The sequence below is a fragment of the Acanthopagrus latus genome, chromosome 8, assembly GCF_904848185.1.
Source record: "Acanthopagrus latus isolate v.2019 chromosome 8, fAcaLat1.1, whole genome shotgun sequence".
NCBI classification, from domain to species: domain Eukaryota; kingdom Metazoa; phylum Chordata; class Actinopteri; order Spariformes; family Sparidae; genus Acanthopagrus; species Acanthopagrus latus.
This window is the reverse complement of record NC_051046.1, coordinates 13830190-13842226: the sequence shown is the minus strand read 5'-3', so window position 1 is coordinate 13842226 and position 12037 is coordinate 13830190. Positions and strand designations below refer to the sequence as shown.

General features: G+C 38.8%; 1 protein-coding gene, 1 long non-coding RNA gene and 1 other non-coding gene across 3 annotated transcripts; 1 reads left to right on the top strand and 2 right to left on the bottom strand.

Moving 5' to 3' along the window:
* Window positions 1–626: 626 nt before the first annotated feature.
* Window positions 627–7561, top strand: hal (histidine ammonia-lyase). The gene is made up of 20 exons (XM_037105918.1): window positions 627–873; window positions 1067–1127; window positions 1354–1381; window positions 1466–1540; window positions 1631–1703; window positions 1808–1874; window positions 2343–2380; window positions 2487–2612; window positions 2760–2899; window positions 3081–3128; window positions 3525–3672; window positions 3790–3885; window positions 4264–4322; window positions 4558–4638; window positions 4777–4842; window positions 4926–5091; window positions 5283–5417; window positions 6209–6317; window positions 6446–6515; window positions 6640–7561. The coding sequence occupies exons 1-20, from the start codon at window positions 627–629 to the stop codon at window positions 6769–6771; spliced, it is 1965 nt and encodes a 654-aa protein (XP_036961813.1). The 3' UTR covers window positions 6772–7561.
* Window positions 3808–10525, bottom strand: LOC119023774. Its single transcript, XR_005076332.1, has 3 exons — window positions 10324–10525; window positions 8743–8780; window positions 3808–3924 (listed from the first exon to the last, which is right to left on the bottom strand). It is a non-coding gene; the product is annotated as an uncharacterized LOC119023774 (long non-coding RNA).
* Window positions 9673–9761, bottom strand: trnay-gua. Its single transcript is given in 2 exon segments — window positions 9673–9708; window positions 9725–9761. It is a non-coding gene; the product is annotated as a tRNA-Tyr (tRNA).
* Window positions 10526–12037: the final 1512 nt, after the last annotated feature.

Here is a 12037-nt window from a genome sequence, read left to right as displayed (position 1 = left end):
ATTCTTTACAAAATATTATGATGTAAATACATCATAACATTTCATTGGTGCACCGCTATCACCTAACATTACGCTGAATCATTAGATCAAATTGCAAATGTTTATCATGTTGTCTCCACCATCACCATCACTACATTTACACACACACATTTGAAATGTCTGACAGCAAGTGAAGGCATCAGTAGTAAAAGTAGAACCATATTAGTCACCTCTCAGTACTAATTTTTAATTTTATTTCAAGTCGTTTTGAGTTTAAAATGTCCTCGATTTGTTTGTAGAAATAACTAATTGGTTTGGTTGTTACACTTTAATCAATATATAGTTATTGATGAGGCTTGTATAGAAAAAAAATCAGCCATTAACTTTCACTCAATCCTTTTGGCTTCCTAAACAAATCCATTAGTGTCGCTGCCGATGCATTTTTGTGTGTAAACCACGTGAACGCATCATGTCCACAACTCTGTGTGACCAACCTGTGGAGGTCAGTAGTCCTCAGCGGTGCGACACCGGCGAGGCGTGGCTCTCCAGCGGTGCGTCTGATTGGCGGCTGAACTTCAGGCGGCAGAATGTGGTACCTTGGAGAGCGGCGAGCAGCGCTCACTGCAGCAGAGTCCGGCTGAAGCGCGATGCCTCGTTTTACTGTCCACATCCGAGATGAGTGGCTGGCAGTGCCCTGCCGGGATACCACCAACACCATCCAGTGGCTCGGCCAAGAGTCTCTCAAACGTTACATAAAGAACAAACCGGACAACGGCGGCATCGTGGCTGTAAAGGACACTCGTTTTGTGGTGCGCAGGTGCCAGAGTTTGGGTTTGTTGGACGCGGATGACACCATCGAGGATGTACTGGAGGATAATGACTTTGTCGAGCTTGGTAATAACCGTCCTTAATTAAAATATAAGAGATGTATGCACTACATGTGTCAGACACTGGACATGTTTTACCACTAGCTGTGCGTAATTACGCATGGTCAGTTACATACCAAGGGTATGAGACATTAAATGTGAATTATATTATTTATTAAGAGGAAATATTTACAAAGCACATCATAATCCTGTGTTTACAGCTATTGAAGGAGACACCATGTCTCCTGACTTCATCCCATGTGAGCCTGGAGTTTCTCATCTGTATCCTTAAACCTGCTTGGTATTTGTGCTATTTTAAGAACATTGACTACTTCATTTCAGTTATAAAATCAGTGTCTGTTTAAGATATTATGTTTTGAATTATGGGTAATACTAACTTTTGAAGGGATAAAATAGTCATTTTTAATAACATCTAGTTTTTATAAAAATCCAGTATAGGGCAACCATGTTTTTGCAGAGAGTTCCTTAATCCAACTGTGTGAAACAGTACAGCAGCATACAGAGAACCAGGAGAAGTAAGTGTCTGCCTATTCTCAGTTCAAATTTAAAACATGTCGGGCTGACTACTGCTACTGTGTAACACGAGTCTCCCTGTGCAGTATATCTCTCTGGACGGGAACAGCCTTACATCGACAGATCTGGTCAATTTAGGAAGGGGACTCTACAAGATAAAGGTAAAGATCTATGATCGTATTCTCTGTCATGGTTTGTCTGCGCTAATCTTTAACTTAAACCTAATCATTCCATTTGCCAACATTTTCCAGCTGACTACAGAGGCGGAAAGGAAGGTTGTGCAAGCCAGAGAACTTCTGGACACCATCGTCAAAGAAAACAAAGGTTAAGATGCAAAATAAAGACCTTACATTCGTTAACCAACTACTGTAAAGTTGTACAGAAATCAGCGATCCTCTGTCTGACTTGTCTTGTCTCTGTCCCTCCAGTTGTCTATGGAATCACAACAGGTTTTGGAAAATTTGCCCGAACTGTCATTCCTGTCAGCAAACTCAGGTAAAGACAGTATTTTCATAATCCCGGGGATCCACTTGCACCCAAAAATCTGTCAAGTGCAACTAAATATTTTTGTTGGTTGCACCGCCACGCCTGAAATTGAGCATGTCTAATTTAACCTGCGTCTACACTGTCTGTGTAGACAGTTGCTTTTAAACAAATATTAGCCTATAAACAGCACTTTGAACAACTTTTGAAATTATTGTAGCGTGTGCTGTGACTAAAAACATTTACCTGCACCTTTATTCAAGTTTACAATAAATCACATATAGTGTAACAAATGTAACTGAAATGTATTACAGTGTGAACTTTTATCATTTGTTGGTGCATCTAAATGAAAAGTTAGGATCACCAGTGCAACCAGCGTTTGTCTTGAGCTCTGAATTTCTTTGCTAATATCAGATCTTCTGTTGGAGAAAGAGTTGTTATTATGCACTGATTGCTGGCTGTTCACTTGTCGTCCCACAGGGAGCTGCAGGAGAACTTGGTGCGCTCACACTCAGCAGGTAATAAAACTCTGTAAAGCTCACGTACTAGTTAAGATTGTTTGACAAAGAGTCAGCATTATTTATATCTATATCAGCATCGTCAGTGTTACGCTACTGTTTGTAGGTGTGGGAAACCCGCTGAGCCCAGAAAGAACCCGCATGCTGCTCGCACTGAGGATCAATGTTCTGGCCAAAGGGCACAGCGGAATTTCTCTGGAAACCCTTCATGCCATGATCCAAGCCTTCAACGGTAAACCACCGACCTCATTTTACCTTAACTGACCTGGGATATCAGCTTCAGTTCAGTCGACTACTGATAACTTCCTGTAGGGATCAATATTGGGGAAGCTGACAGCCATATAACTGAATTTCATGTGTAACTCTTTTTCCCCTGCAGCCTCCTGCCTCTCCTTCGTCCCAGAGAAGGGAACAGTGGGTGCTAGTGGTGACCTGGCACCCCTTTCTCACCTGGCCCTGGGGCTGATGGGAGAGGGTAAAATGTGGTCTCCCAAGAGCGGTTGGGCAGATGCCAAATATGTAAGATAGACCTGTCATGATAACATTTACATTGTTGTAAAACAATGACTTGCTTAATGCTGCAGGAAATGTGCGTTTTCCTTGTAAGAGTGAAAGGTTGCATGGTCCAATCAGACACCACGTTTGCTTTTTGATGATCCCATAACCTTTTACATGTTTTTCCCCTTTCATCTCTGGCCAGGTCCTGGAGGCACATGGACTGAAGCCAATATCACTGAAGCCTAAAGAGGTAATGTTTAAAACCAACCTGTGTTGATCTCATATTTGGATGACCTGCACTAAAACGACCCAGGGTTCACTGAGAACACATTGTGGTTTCTCAGATACAGAGTTTAAAGGAACAAAAACAGTGTTTACATTTACAACTGAGCAGCACAATATAGAACTCACTGCACTGCATTCTCCTAGTGGCGTTTTTACAGCAACAAAACGTTATTTCCTGGAGAAATATAGTTGAGTCTCATCCCCAGATCATCAAATATTGATGCTTTGGGTTGTCAGTTGGGTGGGACCCCAACCAAAAGCATCCATATTTGATGATATGGGAATGAGACTCAACCATATTTCTCCTGAAAGATACAATCTGTTGCTTTAAGTGAAAAACACGTCCATCCGTCCCATACAGGGTCTTGCTCTGATTAACGGGACCCAGATGATCACCTCTATGGGGGCGGAAGCTGTGGAGCGAGCCCTGGCGATCGCTCAACAGGCAGACATCATTGCTGCTCTGACTCTGGAGGTGCTAAAAGGAACCACCAAGGCCTTTGACAGTGGTGAGCAGCAGCAGCAGCAGCAGCAGCAGCAGCAAGAAAATCACAAAACAGAATTATATTTACCACAAACTTCAGGTTTCTGTGCCCGGTTTCATTTTCTGGTGTCTTCTCCTGCAGACATCCACTCACTGCGCCCCCACCCAGGCCAGATAGAGGTGGCCAAGCGCTTCCGCTCGTTGCTGGACTCTGATCACCATCCGTCCCAGATAGCAGGTCAGAGGACGGACCCAGATTTTCTGATGGTCTTCGTCACTTATGACAGTAAACATAGAGCATTTGAGTTGTTCGATTGTTGGTTGTGCAAAATAAGAAAACTGAAACATTCACTTTTGGTTCTGAGCAAATATGCGTATTTAACAATTTCTTGACATTTTAAAGAGCAATAGTGAAAATAATCATTGTTGATGCCCTCAAAACAGACTATTAACATTACATTATATATTAGTCATGCATAGGTATTAAGTTATGTATGCTTCATAGCAGAGCAGCACTGTTGCCTCATAATGAAAGGATCCTGTGTTCATTCCTGCATTGCACCCTTAATAATGTAGTACTTAATGTGTGTCATCTGATGTTGGTGTCTTTCTCCAGAGAGCCACCGCTTCTGTGACAGAGTCCAGGATGCCTACACCATGCGGTGTTGCCCTCAGGTAACCTCGAGTCGAGTTTATTCATATATCCCAAAATCACACGTTTTACCTTTACGACTTTGCAATCTGCGGACCCTTAATGCTCACTCTCTCAGTTTGGAAGAGGAAAAACTCTGTGGTGGTCTCTTGTGATAGGTCCCATATGAGTCCTGAGGCAGAGCATTCAGGTCGTTGGAACTGGAGTTAGAGTGTGTTAAGTATTCAGTTGTTTCTGAGTATACCCTTCTGTTAACAGGTTCATGGAGTCACCAATGATACAATAAAATTTGTCCAGAACATCATCAATACAGAAATCAACAGCGCCACCGACAATCCTGTATCCTTCCCTGGTATCAAGACGACAAAACTAGATGGCTGCCACTTTCTTCTCTGTAGTTAAAACTTTAAATTAGTTCAACCCAAAAAGCTTGTGCCACAAATCACCAGACTTTATTTTTCTTAACGGGCCTCTAAGATGGTATTTGCAGAAAGAGGTGAGACCATTTCAGGTGGGAATTTCCACGGTGAATACCCAGCAAAGGTACACATGTTTGTGACTCATAAAACTTTTTTTTGATGTGGATTTTGTTCTCCTCTTTTTAATTGACCCTCCCTCTCTCTTAGGCTCTGGACTTTTTAGCCATTGCAGTCCATGAGCTGGCCTCAATCAGTGAGAGGAGGATTGAAAGGTTGTGCAACCCGTCACTGAGTGAACTGCCTGCCTTCCTCGTCAATGAGGGAGGACTCAACTCAGGATTCATGATTGCTCATTGCACTGCTGCTGCTTTGGGTTAGTGTGCAAAGAGATACAATAAAATGGAGCATGGTTATCAGGAAAGTTAGTAATAATCTCGCTACAAAGCAAATTCAATAGATCTGATATAGAGTAAACGCTGAACGGTTTTTCTGCATTAACATCTGTTTTTACTCAGTGTTTTTAGCATGAACCTTTAAATTGATCTCCATTATTGTACTCTCTAGTTTCAGAGAATAAAGTTTTGTGTCATCCATCGTCTGTGGACTCCTTGTCCACCAGTGCTGCCACAGAAGACCATGTGTCCATGGGAGGCTGGGCTGCGAGGAAGGCCCTGAGGGTCATAGAACACGTGGAACAAGGTGTTTTTTAAATGCTTTAATCTGGCCTTGATTGGATTATTGCTACTATTAAACAGTATTTATTCAGTTATGGTTTTCTAATGTTAGTGCTGTAGGACTTTACACTTCTATCAAATGAACCAATCCATCTAAAGGCCAAAATGAAGGAAACACTGAATAAAAAATAACTAACAATAAGGCAATAGTAAAGCAGTTGCAATTACACAAGCTTCTAAAGTTCAGTGGTCATTGTTTCCAGCAGTTTTTTTTTTAAAGAAAAGATCTTATAACCACTTCATTTGATAAAACCACTTCTGCCACAAAAAGTTGCAAAGTTTAAAAGGGAGGAAACCGTGCCAGTGTACACAACTGTGAATAAATGGCTGATTTGGTGGTTAACTATGAAACTGGTTAACCAGTTGCATAATGCATAACTAAATAAATGCTTCCATTGTAAAATGTCTTCTTTTTACTTTTTAAGAATAAATATTCAGGACACACAGTAAGATATAAAAGTACTTGCGAGATGAAAAGCTAAAGCCAACAGCTGTGAAGACTACCGAGCTCCATTTGTAATTTAATAATCCTATATTAGCGAACAAAGGATTGTTATTTAACATCCCAAAAGTACTAACATTAGTTATCTTGTAACATTTTTAGTTCTGTGAATAAAATAATTACCAATAAGATGTTGACTTAACTAAATAAGACATTTAAAATGATGTTTTTTAGCTAACAAACTCAAAATTGAACAAATTCATGAATTATTTAGCAACATTTTGCAAAATCTAACTGATGTTTTCTGTGATCAGTTCTTGCTATAGAGCTGTTGGCGGCCTGTCAGGGTATCGAGTTCCTCCGCCCCCTTCGCACCACCACTCCACTGGAGAAGGTCTATGAACTTGTGCGCAGTGTTGTCAAGTAAGTCAAACAGACGTGGCCATGGTACACAGCTTTCAGTCTGCTGAAGTTATGTGCAGGATGGTTAATATTTATCCACTGTTCCATTTCTGACTCTCTCATAATGTCAACTGTTCTGCCTCTAACAGACCATGGATCAAAGACAGATTCATGTCTCCAGACATTGAAGCTGTTCACCGTCTTCTAATTGACCAGAAGGCAAGTGTCAAGTCTCATAGAGGAAGTTCTGTCATACCGATTTCTGGCTGTAAGATGTGTCCAATGGCTGCAAACTCAAGGCAAATTGGTCATTTAAAATGACATGTATATATTTTCTACTTAGGTGTGGAATGTGGCCAAACCATATATTGACAAGTATCAGTCAGAGTACATCCCAGAGTCCCGTCCCGTCTCTCCTACTGCCTTCTCTCTGGACTCTCCAGCATCACCAAGGAAGCGTGTTCGCCATGAGTGAAAGGATGTTGGAATTATTGTTCTTTTACAATAACTAAAATGACAAACATCTTTTATTGACACTTTTGTGGATTCCAATGAAAACCAACCTGAATCTTTGACTGAAGATGCAATGTTGTTTTCACCACTGTAAACTAAATTGATATTGTGATTTCTAACATCAACATTTTTTATCCTTGAGGATATTTTAATTTAAGAACTGGGTTTGCTTTATATATATATTTCTCTAGTAATTATCAGGTATTAAAAGTACGCTACACCACTGTGCACTAGAGTTTTATTTATCTAAACTTTGTTGTCCCTTTAAAATGTGCTTAATTTAGTTTTTATTGCTGCATGACTACCTCAGCCATTGTGTACCATTTTCATAACAAATATCTTTAATGATGTAGCACAAACAATGCTAAGATTAAAGATTTTTATTCAGGTGTAATTATTTGAAAGTTTAAATGATTGTCATCTATAATGAAATAAATTCCCAACAAAAATACAAAAATGTTAAAGCTGCATTCTGTAAATGTGTAGATGACTATTGCTGTTTATATGTCTGTTCATTTACAGCATGTTTGTGGTTAACAATGATACACCAACTTATTTCCAGTTTGTTATTACACTGTATTTGTCAGTGATATGACTGTTTCTGGCACTCCAAGTGGTAAAAACAATGATTACTGATAAAAAGATGTATGGATTACTTATCTCCAGGTCGTATGACATAGTAGCAGTACACAAAGGAATACATTGCACAAAGAATACTGCAATGTGCCAAACAGATGTACTAACATAAAAAGTAAGCACAGGCATTCAAGTGTGCAGACAGAAAATAATTTCTAAGAAAAAAAAGTAACTATAAAGTCAAATAGTAATTGTAATGTTAGTTACAATAGCAATATATAATCTATTGTCACTGGTCGCCATTATATTATATTATATTATATTATATTATATTATATTATATTATATATTATATTATATTATATTATATTATATTATATTATATTATATTATATTATATTATATTATATTATATTATATTATATTGGCTTTATTTATCCCACATCAGGGTAATTCAGTTGTTAGGGCAGCTCAATATGCACAAGTACAGAAAAAGAATAAGACAAATATACATTAAATTAAAAGTTAAATAGAATATAAACAGAAGAAAAAAGATATATAACATATTTTCGAAAAAACAAACAATTAAAATATTTACAAAAAACAAACAAGTGAGTGGAAAGGGATTGTTCAGGTGGTGTTTGAGTTAAACAGTCTGATCTCACTGATCTCTTAAATGATCTATGGTGGCGCTCCTTCTTACACAGTGGGTGTAATTACGATGCTAATATTATTATAGTAACCCGCAGAATGTAAGACACGGTGCAGCTACAACATGTCAGATTCGTGATAGCAAAGAAAACCCATCATTAATTTTATAAATCTTAATCTGACATAAATTATGTGTTGTAGGTTTATCTGTTTAACTGTCACTTGATCTGAGGTGAAGCTTCTGACTAACTGAAGGGAACAATTGGGACACCTGAAGTCAACAAATATTTTGTTTTTTGCTTGAAAAATGACTGAAAACACTGACCCATTGTCAAGTTGCTGACTGATATTCTGCTGATCAATTCAGTAATCAACTGATTGATACAGCTATAATGATCTGTGATGTAAAGGTCAAATACGATATACCTTTATAAGCAAATTTCCACCTATTGTTTGGTATCAGATGAGCAAAAGTCATAAAAATTCAAACACTGAATATCAGCCTGTGATTCATCTGGTTTCATTAGGAGTCCATCCGTTTACCAAGAGCTGTCTAATTACATTTCAGTCCAGTACCTAATTTGCATATTCACTCAGAGTAAACAGAGAGGAATGTATTTACCCTCACACCCTGCTGCTGCTCTCTGCGTGTGCTGAACACAACAAGGGACATAAAAAGCTTTTAGTCCAGTTAAACAGCCCCTACCTGTCCGGGCTGAGAGGCCACCCTGCCACCTTGAGGTGCTGTGAGGGAAGAACCAGTGGAAAATAAATTTGGCATGTCACAGACCAGGAAAGGCAGCTTTGGTCAACAAATTCAAAGGTTATACAAACAACTCATGGCAGATAGTGACGGGGGGCCGAAGTCTGCTGTGCACACAAAACAGCTCAATCTTACAAAACAAAATTTATAATTCTATAAGAGTCTATTCGATTCCTTACCTTTTTACCATAATGTTTATTTTCTTTGCCAATATTAATTTTCACTGTAATATTACCATCCTTTGGCTGCTGTGACAAGGAGATTTTTACATTTGTGGGACAAATAAAGGAATTGTGATTCTGATTCTGATAACTGTGTGCTGTCTTTTTTTTTCATTTGATCAAACCACAAACACAGGCTGGATCGACAATAGTTCTGATTAAACACAAAGGGATGTCTGTTACAGGTAACACCGGAACAAAAACAACGCCAGCAGTATTTCCTACGACTTATGTCATAAGAGTTTATGTGCAAACACTCATGAGCACTAATGTACATACATCTAGCGTTGTTAGATGCCACATCAACACGCCTGCAATTGTTTCGAACCATCCCATTATCCATATAATCAGGGTAACAGGGTTGTATATGTTTTTGGGAGGACTTTCCTCACTCTATTATTCTTTTGCCAAGGGATGACCCCCAATTAAATATCTTTGTATAGGGTACATGGTCAGACATCGCCACAAGTCCATTCCGGTGTAAGTTAAGTAACAGTTAAGCCTATAAAAGTAAATGCGAGTAGTGCAGGAAGTAAAATCGTTACACTAATTTATGAAATTCATCGTCAGTTGGCTCTCTTTAACGGGATTTTACGGTTCAAGGAGAGAGAGCGAGAGAGAGAGAGAGAGAGAAGAAGAAAAAAAACGTGTCTCCTTCGAGCCGGATTCGAACCAGCGACCTAAGGATTTCAGCATTGACGCCTCTACAGTCCTCCGCTCTACCAACTGAGCTATCGAAGGGACGATGTCTAAGTCGCCACCATTACTCACATATCAACATCTTTTATTTTGTCGTTAAGTTTTGTCTAGAGCTACTTAACGACAGTGCGTCCACGAGCTAGCTAACGTTCATGCGAATTAGCGTGCGGACTGGTCGCTAGCTAATGCTAACCACCAACTAACACTTTCAGTGGGCGCACAGTTATTACCAACGCCATCTCAGAGTAAATACGCTGTTTTTTCGAGGGTTAGGGTTAGGGTTACAACATCATGAACAAAGGCAGCATCCAAAGTTAAGGCCGCTAATGTTAGTTAAGATTAAAGCTAGGTTCGAGTCGGTTAGATAGCTGTTATGCTAGCTAGGTAAGTTACCTGTAGTTCCTCTCATAGGTAGGCAACAAACTGCGCACACCCTTTGTGACAAACACAAAGCAAAATACAGAAAAGGTTCAGAGGTTTTAAGATATTTCGCTGAACAACACATCTTCCGCAGCCCATTCTATTTTTTTTTTTTTTTTTAAATAAGTGACGTTAACAGAAACTGTAGAATATGGGAAAACTTATCGACGTGAAGTTGGCATACCTCTGCTCCCCCGCTGTGATGGATCTTTGGATGATTACATGGTGTAATGTCACTAAAAAGCCCAATTCCACAAGAAATACGAAGTTCTTTAAGAAGAAAACATCCTCTGTAATCAGAGATGGTTTGCTCTGTCTCTTTTCCCAGTCATTTTATTTCTGCACCTACCCCGGGCTCGAATCGGCAAACCGCATCACAGCGATAGTTTGACTGCTACTTGTTTTTTGTTTGTTTGTTTTTTTCCTTTGACATGTTTCAGTAAGAGAAGTGGCAGCTTAACTAAAACCTTCATGTCTGAGGCCACAACAAAGTTACACTACATACTGACTATCAGCTTGCATCACTAGTTTCACTAAATTTAGTGTTACTGTAAAAGTAATCAACAAAAATAACTGTAATCAATCAGTCCAAGACAGCTTTAAAAGGAGTAATTTAACTTTTTTGTTTTTGCAGAGGGAAGATGTAGCTAAAAGGCGTACGTTAAACACCTTGAAGACATTTGAGTCATAGTTAAACCACTGAACAACGGGCACTTTAGTTCCTCTTATCATCACCGCCATCTCTAACAGTGCCCTAAACAACAGGAAATGGTGCTGTTGTAATGTTTGCAGAGGGTTTATCTTTGTAGAGCAGAAAACACACACCGCTGCGAGCAGGCAGCAGCTGTGGTCAAGATATCATGGATGGTTAGGCCTAGATCTGTGAAGATTTAGCTTGTACAATTTACATACTTTTTATAATTGATGCATATTTGCCTATTTTTCATGTTTAATCACAGCTTTTACTATAAAACTGAGAAATGCAGGCTAAAGAAACACTTTAGTGAGAATCTCAGGATATACAGTGATGTCATTTATAGAAACAGATAAATGAATTATTTTGGTTTTGTATATTCCTGAATAATGAGTTTATTTCGGATTCAAGAATTGAGACATAAAAATCCCATTTTTATATTATATGAGCATGCAAACATGAGGGAAAACAACATATCCTGTGTGTTTAAGAGTGAGCACCTTGAGTATGTATTTCTTAACAATTTCTAAAACACAAACAATTCACAATTATATAGGTAATTCATGTTTACTAAATTACTAGCTGTCTTTCATCACGCCTCTGAAACTAGGTCCAATTTTAACCACTAGGTGGCAGTATTTCCTTATTATATATGTCTCTTAAGATAAGACACACTGTTAAGATATATCCTCCTCTTCTTCCTCTTCTTCTTATGCTTGTTCTTCTTGTTTCTGTTCTTATTGTTGTTTTAGTTGTTCTTTTTCTTTTTCTTCTTCATCATCTTATCCTCCTTTTTTTCTTCTTCTTCTTTTCGCCTATATAACTATGGCATATCTAGAATTAGTACTACTGTAATGAAAACTGACCCAGTCAATGAAGATGTTAATGATGCACTGAAACATAAATACATGTTGTGTGTCGCAGTATCAAAAAATGAGTGGTTTGCCAGCTGACTGCATGTAATGAGGATTTTCCAGCTGTTGTTGCACACTGACGGTTCATCCTCCAGTAATGTGATCACTGCCAGTTTGATCACGATGCCCTGAGCTCAGAAAAAAACTGAAACAAATTATGATTTGACACCTTGTGACATGCCAGCACCAGGCAATGGATACGCCACCTGCAGAAACCCATTGTACAGTCAAGAGAGAGAGAAAGTACAATCTGTGAAGTTATTTTTATCAGTAACAGAAAAACACCAGTG